The sequence below is a fragment of the Miscanthus floridulus genome, chromosome 7, assembly GCF_019320115.1.
Source record: "Miscanthus floridulus cultivar M001 chromosome 7, ASM1932011v1, whole genome shotgun sequence".
NCBI classification, from domain to species: domain Eukaryota; kingdom Viridiplantae; phylum Streptophyta; class Magnoliopsida; order Poales; family Poaceae; genus Miscanthus; species Miscanthus floridulus.
In genome coordinates this window covers 29,355,302-29,369,677 of record NC_089586.1, presented here as the reverse complement: position 1 = coordinate 29,369,677, position 14,376 = coordinate 29,355,302, and the positions used below count along the sequence as shown (strand labels likewise).

Here is a 14,376-nt window from a genome sequence, read left to right as displayed (position 1 = left end):
AAGAGAAACAAAGGGACCTTTTTTTATTAGAGTAAAAATCTTGGTAAAAATGCCTCCACCATAAACATAGAATGGTCACATACATATGCCGTTTAATTTCAAACGTTGTTAGCTCGTGTTTGCAAACACTTAATTTATGGTCTTTTTTCTCAAAAGGTTTGCACATCTTTGTACCTTTGGATGGTATACCTTAGTGATGCAGCATCAACTCTTTTAGCCAGAACGAAATAGTTGCAATAATAATAGCTCAATCAATAAAATAATTTGGTCTTGTTTTTGCCTCATTTAATTTCATCTTTATGTACAACGAAAGCAACTCATCGTCAAAACACATAGTCCAGACACACACATATACATGGCCAACAGGGCCGCCCAAACACGGCACTAGCACGTTTGGACACGACACGGCTAGGCATGACATTATATGGGACGATGGCTTAGCCGTGCCTGATAGTGCCGTCGTGCCGAAGTTGAGGCCCAGGCATGACACTACGTGGACTTAGCCGTGTCGTGCCTTGCGATGGGCACAACGGCCCACTAGACCTATGTTGGCCCGAGGTCGCTGCAGCCACCGTGAGATGCACCGTCGCCGCATGCGCAGTCGTGCGCCACATTGCCACCGCCGCCATAGTTGGGACACGCCGTTGAGCTCCACGCCGCCATTGCCGGTCGCGCCGTCATGTGCGGCGATGCCACCACCACAGGCCCTCGGCTGCGCGCCGCCACCACGAGGACCCGTCCATGGTCGCGTGCCCTCAGCTGCGAGTGCGGCGCCTGCCGGTACGCGTGAGGAAAAGAGAAGAGAGAGAGAGAGAGAGAGAGAGAGAGAGAGTAGGAGGTTAGGGTTTGGGAGAGATGGGGGAGGTGCTTATATACTTGTGCTTTAAATCCAACGGTTCTGATTCATCACGTATGCATCCAACAGCTGAAATACATCGGGCAAGATAGTGTCAGTCCAAAAACCGTGCCGTGCCCGTGTCAGCCCTACAGGCAGGAGTCGGACCTAGGCAGGCACTATGAGTGCCGGCACTGGTACTATGAGTTTCATGCTGTGCCGGCTGTGCTTTTTTGGAGCGTGCCGGGCCTGGCCCATTTGTCCCTCTATGCGCGCGCGCACACACACGGAGGGAGAGAGAGAGGGGGCAGCGCTGCATGGTCATCCTGGTGACCACTGACCACGCAAAAAACGAGCAGACACAGACACAGCATCATTCTATCCCCTCTTTCAATCTCCAAGCTACCAGGTAGAAGCCATTCCCGGGCAAGATGGTTTCAGAAGCGAGCGAGCTTGGCATTGGCACACACTAAACTACTCGCTGATATTCCGATTTCCCACGTGCGACACGGCATCTCTACCCAGCATCGAACTCCCTCGTCTCTCCATCAAGCTCGCTATATATATGCTCACAACGCCGCGGCACACCAGCCATAAGCACAGAGCACTTGAACTCCAAGCAGCAGCAGTAGCATCACATCTCTCGACTACTAGCTAGTTTCAGTCACAGGCCGGCCGCTCACAGCTAGCTGCAGCTGCTGGGTGCTGGGTGCTGCTTAACCACCAGTCCGATCTGATCTACAGGCAGGGGCAGCTGCTGGGTGCTGCTTAACCACCAGTCCGATCTGATCTACGCGCGCCATGATTAACCTGAACCTGAAGCAGCCTCTCGTGCAGCCCGCGCACCAGAGCAATGTCGTCGGCCCGCGCCTGGCGTCGTCGTCGCCCTCGGCGGCGGCCGCCAGCAGGCGGAGGGGCGGCGGCGTGTCCTCCTCCTCCCGGTCCCGGTCGTCCCGGCGGCACATGCGGCTGCCGAGGATCAGCTGCAGCGCCACCGAGGAGGTCGGCGGCGCCGTGGCGTCCGTCACCGTGGAGCGGATGCTGACGGTGTCGGCCACCGTGGAGGCGTCGCCGGCCATCGGGCAGATGTACTTCGGGCGCGCCCTCGACGACGTCCGCGACCTCCTCGGCAAGACGCTGCTCATGGAGCTCGTCAGCTCCGAGCTCGACGCAAGTGAGTATAGCAGCGATACCGTCCGTACGTACCTCATCTCGTCGTTGGCTCGACACAGAACGCGCGCCACACACGCGTCATCTATCCCCCCCCCCCCCCCCCCCCCCCCTCCACTTCAACGATGGATTGGCGCCATGCATGCATGCTGCTACTAGCTGCTCCAACCTAGCTAGCTCCAACAATGGATGCTTGCTATATCTATATATCTCCATGGCTATGATATTGCTTAGTGACTAAACGAAATCTTTGCTAAACCTAGTAAAAGTGGATAGATGTGAATGCTAATAATATTATCTAGTTCAAATATATATGTATATATAGATATATTAACAGTATTGCTATATGTCAACCGGGTGATTTAGGCTCTTCAGTCAACCGATTTCTAGGCCGGCGTACGTGCTGTGTTGGGTGCTCACACTGCTGACGTGTACATACGTGCCTGTTGCCGTCTTCCGAATCCATCTGCCGTGCTGCTTAGGAGCACGTACGATCGAGACTCGAGAATTAACACAAGGCCAAGCAACGCCTGACGTGTCGTACTTCCTGTACCATGCACAATACAACCGCGAGTTTGTTTTTTTTTAATTTGTGAATAATTTATGAACAATTTGATATATATTTCTCTGATATATATCTAGAATCCATAGAAATCATTTGTAATTTTTTTTGAAAATTTTGGCATATATTTGTATTATCCTCAAATTACACATCTCTGCGTATAATAAATTACACTGAAGAAGTCAATGTAAATATAGTAATAAGTCAGTGTAAATATAGCTATAAGATAGTGTAAGTGTATAAGAAAAATTCAGTTGACAGGAGGGACCAAAACAACTTAGGGCCTCTTTGGCACGGCTTATGCCGGCTTCGGCTTCATCTATTTTGCGCAAATCGAGGCACTATAGCGTGAAGCCGTTTTGTAAGCCGGGGTTAAAATGAACTAGAAGCCGTAAAAAGTTAGTTTTTCTGACTTCACCGGCTTTTGGCTTCACTGGTGAAGCCGTTTTGGATGAGCCGTGACAAAGGGGCTTTAATGTCACCTAGACAAATCCTATATTAATTAAGATGCTCTCCACAAAGGACAAAGGACAGACTACCACAGGCGCAAGACGCCATAATAACGACTAGACGAGAGTTTGTAGATGACTACGTAGCAAAGAAAGAAAGAAACGAAGAAAATATCTGATCGAGTTTGAGCATGTGTGTGGTGGTGGGTGTGCAGAGACGGGCCTGGAGAAGCCGCGGGTGACGGCGTTCGCGCACAAGACGCTGCGGGAGGGCCACTACGAGGCGGAGTTCAAGGTGCCGGCGTCGTTCGGCCCGGTGGGCGCGGTGCTGGTGGAGAACGAGCACCACAAGGAGATCTTCATCAGGGAGATCAAGCTCGTCACCGGCGGCGACAGCAGCACCGCCGTCACCTTGGACTGCAACTCCTGGGTGCACCCCAAGTTCGACAAGCCGGAGAAGCGCATCTTCTTCACCCTCAAGGTCAGTAGCACTGCAGCAGTACGACGTACCAGTAGACAGTAGTACCATGCATTGATGCATGGCACTGACCCTCAAGGTCACAAACATGACTGGTCACAAATCTATCGATGGCGGCATGATGACCATTGTTTCCTGCACGTCTTCCCGTGCATGTTGCAGTCGTACTTGCCGTCCGACACGCCCAAGGGCCTGGAGGACCTGAGGAAGAAGGACCTACAGGCGCTGCGCGGCGACGGCAGCGGCGAGCGCAAGGCGTTCGAGCGCGTCTACGACTACGACGTGTACAACGACCTGGGCGACTCGGACAAGAACCCCGACCACCAGCGGCCCATCCTCGGCGGCCGCAAGCGGTTCCCCTACCCGCGCCGGTGCCGCACCGGCCGCGCCCGGACCAAGAGGGACCCCCAGACGGAGAAGCGCGACGGGCACCACTACGTGCCCCGCGACGAGCAGTTCTCGGAGGTGAAGCAGCTCACGTTCGGGGCCACCACGCTGCGCTCGGGCCTGCACGCGCTGCTGCCGGCGATCAGGCCGCTGCTGATCAAGAAGGAGCTGCGCTTCCCGCACTTCCCGGCCATCGACGACCTCTACAACGACGGCATCCCGCTGCCGGCGCAGACCGGATTGGACGCCATCCGCAGCGTCGTCCCGCGCGTGGTCAAGCTGGTGGGGGACACCACCGATCACGTACTCCGCTTCGAGGTCCCGGAGATGATAGAGAGTAAGATAGCTTAACTACTAGCACTGGGCACTCCGCACTGGCACTGCACTGCACCCGTGACCCGTGGTTGGAATTGGAAATGGAAGCAAATCAATACTAAATGGCCGGGTTTGCATTGCATTGCTTTGTTGCAGGGGACCGCTTCTCGTGGTTCAAAGACGAGGAGTTCGCGAGGCAGACGATCGCGGGGCTGAACCCGCTGTGCATAAAGCTCCTGACGGAGTTCCCCATCAGGAGCAAGCTGGACTCGGAGGTGTACGGCCCGGCGGAGTCCGCCATCACCAAGGAGATCCTGGAGAAGCAGATGAACTGCGCCATGACCGTGGAGCAGGCGCTGGCGGCGAAGCGGCTCTTCATCCTGGACTACCACGACGTACGTGTTCCTACCCTACGTGCACAGGGTGCGGGAGCTGCCGGACACGACGCTCTACGGCTCCCGCACCGTCTTCTTCCTCACGGACCTGGGCACGCTCATGCCGCTGGCCATCGAGCTGACGCGGCCCAAGTCGCCGACAAAGCCGCAGTGGAAGCGGGTCTTCACGCACGGGCCCGACGCCACCGACGCGTGGCTGTGGAAGCTGGCCAAGGCGCACGTGCTCACCCACGACACGGGGTACCACCAGCTGGTCAGCCACTGGCTGCGCACGCACTGCTGCGTGGAGCCCTACATCATCGCCGCCAACCGGCAGCTCAGCCGGCTGCACCCGGTGTTCCGCCTCCTGCACCCGCACTTCCGCTACACCATGGAGATCAACGCGCTGGCCAGGGAGGCGCTCATCAACGCCGACGGCATCATCGAGGAGTCCTTCTGGCCGGGGAAGTACGCCATGGAGCTCAGCTCCGTGGCGTACGGCGCCACGTGGCAGTTCGACACGGAGGCGCTGCCCAACGACCTCGTCAAGCGCGGGCTCGCCGTGCGCCGGGACGACGGCGAGCTGGAGCTCACCATCAAGGACTACCCCTACGCCCACGATGGGCTCATGGTCTGGAACTCCATCAGGCAGTGGGCGGCCGATTACATCGGCGTCTACTACAAGTCCGACGAGGCCGTCGCCGCCGACCCGGAGCTGAAGGCGTTCTGGGACGAGGTGCGCAACGTGGGCCACGGCGACAAGAAGGACGAGCCGTGGTGGCCCGTGCTCAACACCCGCGACAGCCTCGCGGAGACGCTCACCACCATCATGTGGGTCACCTCCGCCCACCACTCGGCCGTCAACTTCGGCCAGTACCACTTCGGCGGCTACTTCCCCAACCGCCCGACCACCATCCGGAAGAACATGCCCGTGGAGGAGGAGGAGGGCCGGGACGAGGAGAAGAAGAAGTTCCTGACGCAGCCGGAGACGACCCTGCTGGACATGCTGCCCACGCAGATGCAGGCCATCAGGGTCATGGCGACGCTGGACATCCTGTCGTCGCATTCGCCCGACGAGGAGTACATGGGGGAGTTCGCGGAGCCGTCCTGGCTGGCGGAGCCCATGGTGAAGGCGGCGTTCGAGAAGTTCAGCGGCAGGATGAGGGAGATCGAGGGATTCATCGACGAGTGCAACAACAACCCGGAGAACAAAAACCGGTTTGGAGCCGGGATCGTGCCGTACCAGCTGCTCAAGCCCTTCTCCAAGCCGGGAGTCACCGGGAGGGGCATCCCCAACAGCATCTCCATCTGATCTCGACTCATCCTCACCATTAGTTTCTCGGTATCAGGCTCGGTCAGCTCTGGGAGGTTGCATTATTGCATGCAGAGGCTGCTTTTGTCAAATAAAATGTACTCTGTACGATTGTATTGTACCATGGATTGTACATTTGAGTTACTACCATTTACTACCAAGCTAATAACATGACATTACTAACAGAGCCTCTTTTATTTTACCGTCTTTAGAACTTAGAATGCACAAGAAATACCGCCAGATTATAACCGGCCCGGAGGGAGCTCAAAATTTGGCAACTACTCTCTACGTATAATTGATTTAGACAAAAGGTAAAACAATTTTATACATTTTTAAACGACTAGATACCATCAGGAAGTGAGATAGGGGCAACCCGACCTGTCAAACACCCGCGACAGCCTCGTGAAATGAGGTACTGTAGTAAAAATGACCCTGAGGTGTTAATTAGAATAATCCACACTTTTTACAGAGCAGCAGAACACGTACAAACGACAGGCTGGCCAATTTCTATCCGTGCATCGGGAACACCACAGCAGAGATCGATCGATATATGTTGGTTTCGTCACGTATCGTCCAAAAATATTCACAGGAAAACATGTGAACCCAGTGCCATGGGCATGGGCGCTTCAGGACCAAGCCAGATCGGATCATCGGATGCCGCTGGAAGCCAATGTCCACTGGCTAGCTAACACTTGTTATCTCCACAGTTTCACAGACAGCGAACATATGTACAAAATACAGCAGACTACAGGAAGTGAGCTAGGGGCAATCCGACCTGTCAAACTGGAGATGCTACAGTTCAAATGAAAAACTGAGGATGCATATATGGACAAACCACAAAAGAGCATCCAAAATATCATCCCCACCCCATGTGAGCTCAGATTACTCTGGTCCCAAAGAGACCGGGTAAAGAACTCGCGTAAGCAGTAACCGTACGGGTAACCACTAACCAAGATTGAACCAGTTTCTCCAGGGGTAAGAGACTGGACGGAGTTTGCTCTACTCCTTTCTCCGTTGACAACAACGGCTGTATCTACTCGTATTCCAGACTTCCAGTCCTTGGTAGTCAGGGCATTGCAACACAGCAGCTTTGACCATCACCAATCGTCATGGGTAAGAAATGCGGATAGAGGTGCGACGGTCGTGAACTCGATATACTTGGAGTGCCATCGACTAGATAAGGCAGCATAAGACCCGGAAGAATTGGGGAAGAACGACAGGCATTCATCACCGGGAGATGCAGCTCTCTGTTCCACCCTGACTGACTGATGAAAATAATCAAAGGTATCAAGACTTTGATATCTGTAATGACAAGAGCTTAAGCAGAAATAAGAAGCACTATCCAGTGAGATACCAGTAGAGGACCGCTCAAAATACGGTCGGGATGTTATGAAAGAGGGGTCCTGAGCATCAACCTCCAAGTGCTGTGTTGTGCTAATCTTTTGAAGACCTGTTGATTCGACAAGTTTTACTAATTTGTCTGCTATGATTGTCATCGGCGGGCGGAGATCTGGTGATTGCTGCATTGTGGAAGAAATACCATGACTCCATGAGTAATTGTAACTTGTGGTAAAGTCTAATTGATCAATCTTTACGTCATTAGAATTGCTGCAACAATATATTATCAGCCCTAATGCTTGACGATTTATATACATAAAAACTCTAAGCCTTTCAACTAGCACCAGGCACGCTCCTCCACAACTTACACAGTCTGCAGAGTTCAAAAGTTAAATGCGAATATGTACCAGGAAAGAGAATGGAGAACTACCTTGACGCAAAGCAAGATGATAATGCCTAATGAAGATATGGCTTTAGGTGGCATAGAGCCCCTTATTCTCGGATCGGTTATTCTTTCCAGTGAATCAAGATCATCAAGATGAGGAGCTGCCCAATCTACTAGAAACTGCTCGTTTTGCCTTCTTGAACTGAAGAGGAAAAGATCCTTTAGAATCCAGACTGCAACTTTAGTACAGAAGAGTGAGAACTGAGAACCGAGAATACATACCTGTCAAAAGCCTTTTGCCCAGTCAAAAGCACAAGCAAAATAACACCAAAACTGTAAATATCAGCTTTGATGACATCTGCTCCTGGATCACTGAGCTCAGGGGCAGCATAGCCTTTAGCGCTGGTGATAGCTTCTGGATCCTTCTGTTCAGGTGAGGAAGTGTTATTTTAAAGAACATAATCAAATGAGCAACCATTAATGGCCAGCTGATGAGTTATAGGAATTCAATTTGAAATATTCAGCAAGCAAACATAAAAGCAACATTTGCTATTTTTTTAACGAAAAAACAATATTTATTATCACATACATTTTTTGGGAGAATAGGGTACGAGTAGTTCTAAGGTACACAATGCACTAACAGGCTTAATATATTTGGAGGGAAAACATCAAGTAAGGAAACTAAACAAATTACACCAATATTTCATACGTACCAACATCCGAGAGTATGTTCAGTGATAAATCTCAGTTTTGAATAAGATGCAGTTTCTATTTTTAATTCATATCCCAATCAGGAGAGGCCATGATCGTTTATGTATTAGGATAAAACGGATGATCAGCGTTCAAGGTGCAACTTGATCCTAGAATTAATTGAATACTCCCTCTATTCCAAATTATAAGTTGGCTTTTTTAGGTACATAGCTTTTGCTATGCACCTAGATATATGCTATGTTTAGAATTCTAGATATATAGGAAAATCTATGTACTCCCTCCAGTCCACATTATAAGACGTTTTTACTTTTCTAGATACATAATTTTTTATATGCACTTAGATATAAAAGCAATGTATCTAGAAAAGCTAAAATGTATCATAATTTGAAAATGAGGGAGTGAGTACCTAGAAAAGCCAAAATGACTTATAATTTGGAACCGGGGACATAGATAACTGTATAGTCATACTATAAAGATTACATACAAAGTAGTACTACTATCCTTGGTAACTGGGAAACAATGAGGACACTGACCATTCTTGTGGTGCTGACAAAATGGCTTAACTTGGTTAACCCACTGTCACAGAGGTAGGGCATGAGCTGAGCATCAAGCAAAATATTTCTAGCTTTAATATTTCCATGGGCAACTGGAGGGGAACACGTCAAGTGCATGTATCTGCACAGATAAAGATACATATAAAAATTGGGAAAGCTAATGCCCATATAAAATTTCAAAAATTAAAGAGGGGTACATCATCAGTTCCACTCTTAACTAATACTATTGGTGTTTGCAGTAAGAAAAAGTCCCTATTAGTGCAAATATATGTAATTGATAACCACGCTGTACAAAAGAAAGAAGGTGAAAGTAATTTGCTCAGAGTTTAAATCTTACTCCAGAGCATAGGCAACTCCAAGAGCAATCTTCATCCGAGCTTTCCATGACAAAGCCCTGGATCTTGTGGCTGCTGAAAACAGAATATCATCAAGAGAGCCATTTTCTGCATACTCATATAGAAGCACACAATGTCCAAACTCCACACAATATCCCACAAGCGCACTGATATTGGGGTGCTTTAATCTGGAGATATTCCAAAGCATGTCCATTAATTCATCCTGTTCTGATAATGACAGATCTACCATGTCAATCCTCTTGATAGCCAGGAGCTGTGAACATATTGAGAAATTTTCAGTAAAATTATAGAGAAGATCATGACCGCTAGGAAATTGATAAACCCATACTTCAATATTTAGAAAAATCACAAAATTTTATGTTACTGAAGAACAAATTTGCATTAAGACAATGAGAACTTATTTCAGGAGCGACATATTACACTACAAATTCCATCCTCCTTGCACCTTAAAGGTACATCTTATCAAGACTCAAAGACATCAATAAAAAGAAAAGCATGCGCTTCCTCCCCTCACAGTAACCCCTCTCACCACAACCTTTCTTTGGTCAGAGGGGGTACCCCCTCCCCAAACTGCTTAAACCTGATGTCCACTATCCAACACAGCCGGATAGGTAAACAGCGGCTTGTTACTCATGCAAGCAGTAAATAGGAATTCCCAGAACAAGAAAGCAGAAAGAGCCTGCAGCACTGAACACTGACAAGCAAGCTTTCATGCCGAGACAGAGGGAAAAAATCAATTTGTGGATATGTGGATGAGATAGCAGTAGAGCACACTTCATCTATTAGGGCTCTGAAATGCATGTTGTATTAAATCATGTCATAAAATCTTCCTCAAGATTAAGTGGCAATTAATAATACTATTTTCCAACAAGGACACTACATAAGAGAGAAGACAACAATATTTGTATATTTATTATTAAACTACAATACCTGGCCATCAGAAAAATCACCTCTGTAAACTCGGCCAGTGAGACCCTCACCAATAAAACATTCTCCATTGAAGTCCCTAGTAGCCGCTAGAATGTCCGCAGCTGGAAACTGTTTTGCAGTTAGAAGGTTTTTAGATGTCTTGAACCAACTTTTTATTTTGGGAACTCTTTCAGATGTAATGCCATTACTAGATGAAGTATCACTGCCAATCAATAGAGAACTCCAAGAGTACAGGACCTCATTTGCTTTAGGGACTGTAAAATGGAAAATATGAGTTTTAGTGATGTGAAATAATCTTAGTCTATCCTGTAAATAAAGAACGCACAACGCAGCATCAAAGAATGAAAAGCAAACATCTGTACATGGATGCATTTAACAAATGTGCCCTGAAAATAACGAACAGTCCAGGTTTTATGATGAGTTCTAGATTTACAGTTGGGATCCTAGATTTGTAATGGAAATAAAATAGAAGTCTAGCTATCGGTATCAGCTACAAATGGATGAAAATTTTATGCTTGAACTATTTAAATTCCCATGTGTACCTGTTTCCATATTGGCTGGTAAAGTCTTGGCATGGTTAGAGGTGCTCTTAGGGTTGCATGAACAGCTTTTCCGACTTTTCAGAACCAATCCAACAATGAGGAGTACAAATACTGTACATGTGGCACTAGCTATTGCAGCAGCTGTCACTCGAGAGTGTGACTTCCCATGGTGGCTATTATTTTGCAGAGAAGAATACCCAAAAGAAGGCTTTGGAGATTTTGGCCTTTGCTTTGGTTTCTGCTTAGCTGCTGGTGGAGGTGGAGGTAGAGATTGAGGTGAAGATTGAGTTAGAGGTGGAGGTGGAGATTGAGATTGAGGTGGAGCTGGAGGGGTCCTCCTAGTAAATGAGGACGATGCATGTTTGAAACCAGGTTGAAATTGGTTTCCATCAATCCTGGAATGTTGACCACAAAGTTAATAATTTATTTAGCTAGATATGAAGCCAAGACACGTAGAGATAGGCAGAGAGGTGGGGGAGGAGGGCAAAGCATAGCAGAATTCAATACCTCAGCTCAGGAATGGACTGAAATGGTCCAGGAACATAGCCACTGAAGTGATTATTTTCAATATTGCTGTGCAAAAAAATTGATGATCATCAGGATCAAGAGTTAAGATGCATAAAATGCAGGAAAATATATTTAAGCAACAAATCCAGTCAGATTTCTTACAGCGATGACAATGGAAGGCCTGCTAACAAAATCACAGATCCTGTGAACTCGTTATGATGTAGATAACTGCAAATGCAAAAAAAAGAAAACCTATATTCAAACAAGTGCTGTGTCCATGTGCATGAAATAGCTGGCTCCAACGGCAGATCGGTCTTACAGATAGCGAAGGTTCGTCAATGAGCTAAACGATCTTGGTAGGTCACCATTGAAAGCATTGAATGACAGATCCCTGAAAACCAGGATGGGGGACAAACTTCACATGAGTCGATAAAGATCAAATAAATTGGGACATTTTTGTTTGCAAGGATGGTCAGGATATGAGAATGCCATGAAGGGTGGAAACAACTGCTCTAGCATCAAAATGTGCACTTTTTCAACAAGCAAAAATGAACTGGATCCTTGGAAACGGACAGGTGAAAACCTGTTTGAAGGAAGCACAGAACAGATCTTAACCAAAAGAAAAAGAAAAAGAAAATAAAGTGCAGACATTTAGGACAGCTTGCTGAGCACACACAACATATTCTACATGATAGGAACAAACCATATCAAACCATCCATTGTGAATGATAAAACCCTCATACAGCCATCGGTTAGATGCAAGAAAACATGTATGGGCACAACTGAGTAACCGCAAGGACCATATCCACAAATGTATTAGATGAATAAAAGCTAGCAAACGAATGTGTAGACACTAATGTACTTCTGTAGTTTCTACTGTAGATGCATACATTAAGGGAAGAATTTCCATGTCTTATCGCCAATGTTATACTAATGAACATCAAAGTGAGATAAAAAATCACTTCCAAGTGGACAAATGACCGAGTAATTAAGATGAGTGAACCTACATCGTTTCTAAGCTATCCATGTTAACAAAAACATCACCAATTACTCCAGAGAGTTTATTGTAGCTAAAGTTCCTGTGACAAAAAGTTACACATCGGTCAGTTAATTGTACAACCAGATTACAGAATGTGAAACACTCCATTCGAAAAAAATACACTCACAGATATTTCAGGGAGTGCAACCATGGTAATGATGATGGTATATTCCCTTCAAACTTGTTGGCTGCCAGATTTCTGCAAGAGAACAACCATAGGCACATAATTTGTATTTAATATTTTAAGTATTGAGTCAGTTAAAGGTGATATCCAAAGAAGGGAAAAGGGGCATACAAGTATTCCACATTTGGGGGCAAAGTGGGAGGGATTTCACCAGCAATGTTATTGAAGCTCATGTCCCTATCATCAACATGAGAAGAAAAGCACCACAAACTAAATTGAATCAAGAATTGCGAAGTCAAAGCCAGCTAGCATAGTACAGAAACTTGGCAATTAGAAGCTCACAGCTTTTTCAACGACTGAAACTTTAGCATATCTGGACCAAGCCATCCTCCAACTCCGAGCCCGCTAATATTTCTGCATGCGAGTAGCAGAGCAAATAACAAAGCCAGTTGATCAGCTTTCTATTAATTTGTAAGCAAAAATAATCAAAAAGTTAATAAACTAATTTAAGAATTACATTGTGACAATGGACGATCCCTTGCAAACGATGCCTCGCCAGTGTTTACTCCCTCTACCCTCACCGCATGGATCACCGCCCTGGAATGTCCAGCCAGAAAGCTGCCACGGCGACTCCAGTGTGCGATATAACCCCCAAAGTCCTAACGCTGCGAAGCAGCAAAAAAAATGTGACAAAATAAGCACAATACAACAAACCTGTTGGAACCTACTGATTACAAAGTTCCAACTTCAGAGCACCGTAAACACAGAGAGACAACAGAATTGCATCCCACCAAGGCATTGAGCAATGGAAAACAAGTATGGTCGGAGTATTCTGTACCCAGGGTTAAACGCATGTGTGAGCATGGACAGATGACCATCCCGGTCCCGCGATCGTAGACAACCATCACAGAGCAAAATTCAATAGCAAGCATGCATAGAGGCACGCACAGGTGCGCCCAGAATGGACCACCTCAAGCTGCAAGCGAGTGCCAGACAACGTGCAAGCGACTACATTCACGCGCGCGCTCGGAACCGAATTGACAAGCAGTCAAGCACTCTCGGAGACGCCCAAGCGCGCCGAGTAGAGCATGCCACGGGATAAGTGCCGGATGGCTGCAACCTACGGAACGAGGGGCCAGGATACTCACCATCAGGGGGGTCGGTGAAGGACGCGGCGGAGGCGAACAAGGCGCAGAGCATCGCCACGGCGAGGAGGTGGCGCGGCGCCCCCATTCCAACCCCTCGCGCGCGCAACCAGCAAACCCGCCGCGCCGGTACCCACGAAATGCTGGGTCGGCTCGGGCAATACGGAGCGCGGACCGGAGCACGGGGAGCCCGAACGTTCTGGAACCTTCCGGGGAACCGCGCGCTTCCGAGTTCCGACTTCCGACACCGTTTGAATTCCTCCCCCAATTCCGCGCCGACCCGCGAGATCGCGCACGGATCACGTACCCGATCGCGGATTGGAGGAGCAGGGCAGCCGTAGCGGGGCGAATCGCCCGGCGTGGCCTGCGGAATAATGCTGGTGCTTGCGAGATGGTGAGGGTTTTGGGGTTTTGGTTTGATGCCGATGCGGATGGAGGCTTCGGTTTGGGAGGGAAATGAGGAGGGAAGGGAGGAAGAGTGCGGAAGAAGGCGGTTGTCCCTGTAAGAATAGGGTTTAATGAGATGCCTCTTTCGGACGTTCTCGGCTTCGTGTTTATAGAACGAGTAAGGCCCCGTTTAGATCTCACCCAAAATCCAAAAAATTTCAAGATTCCTCATCACATCAAATCTTACGGCACATGTATAAAGCATTAAATGTAGATAAAAAGAATAATTAATTGCACAGTTTGCCTGTAATTGGCGAGACGAATCTTTTAAGCCTAAATAATTCATAATTGGACAATTTTTACCAAATACAAACGAAAGTGCTACAGTAACCAAGAAGAAAAAAAATCCGCATCTAAACGGGGCCTAATAGCTCCTGGGGTGGCTTGTATAAGAGATGGACTCAACAACACCTAAC

The 14,376-nt window shown here is 48.1% G+C and overlaps 2 protein-coding genes across 7 annotated transcripts; one reads left to right on the top strand and one right to left on the bottom strand.

Moving 5' to 3' along the window:
- The first annotated feature begins 1,253 nt into the window (after window positions 1–1,253).
- Window positions 1,254–6,059, top strand: LOC136466784 (lipoxygenase 2.3, chloroplastic-like). Its single transcript, XM_066465285.1, is given in 6 exon segments — window positions 1,254–1,537; window positions 1,590–2,009; window positions 3,232–3,497; window positions 3,657–4,218; window positions 4,353–4,594; window positions 4,596–6,059. Coding segments are annotated over 5 exon segments (2,730 nt in total). The 5' UTR covers window positions 1,254–1,537; window positions 1,590–1,636; the 3' UTR covers window positions 5,883–6,059.
- Window positions 6,060–6,308: 249 nt separating this feature from the next.
- Window positions 6,309–13,994, bottom strand: LOC136462946 (protein STRUBBELIG-RECEPTOR FAMILY 8-like). Of its 6 annotated transcripts, none has more exons than XM_066461992.1 (17): window positions 13,517–13,994; window positions 12,886–13,033; window positions 12,711–12,782; window positions 12,540–12,638; window positions 12,372–12,443; window positions 12,213–12,284; window positions 11,525–11,596; window positions 11,368–11,433; window positions 11,206–11,271; window positions 10,699–11,093; window positions 10,157–10,410; window positions 9,208–9,479; window positions 8,850–8,991; window positions 7,888–8,030; window positions 7,651–7,807; window positions 7,237–7,402; window positions 6,309–7,143 (listed from the first exon to the last, which is right to left on the bottom strand). In XM_066461992.1, exons 1-17 carry the CDS (start codon window positions 13,599–13,601, stop codon window positions 6,980–6,982), a joined length of 2,445 nt encoding a protein of 814 aa, XP_066318089.1. In that variant the 5' UTR covers window positions 13,602–13,994; the 3' UTR covers window positions 6,309–6,979. The 6 variants fall into 6 exon arrangements, with proteins under 6 accessions (XP_066318089.1, XP_066318090.1, XP_066318091.1 ...); XM_066461993.1 differs by having other exon boundaries at window positions 12,213–12,275; XM_066461994.1 differs by having other exon boundaries at window positions 12,540–12,605.
- Window positions 13,995–14,376: the final 382 nt, after the last annotated feature.

Bases quoted from the DNA above. Each gene is read 5' to 3' on its own strand.
- LOC136462946 (XM_066461992.1), bottom strand. From the start codon at position 13,601: ATGGGGGCGCCGCGCCACCTCCTCGCCGTGGCGATGCTCTGCGCCTTG. The intron at 12,639-12,710 runs GTGAGCTTCTAA...GATTCAATTTAG, and splicing joins TTTCAGTCGTTGAAAAAGCT to TTTGTGGTGCTTTTCTTCTC. The intron at 11,597-12,212 runs GTAGGTTCACTC...CCTGGTTTTCAG, and splicing joins ATGGATAGCTTAGAAACGAT to GGATCTGTCATTCAATGCTT.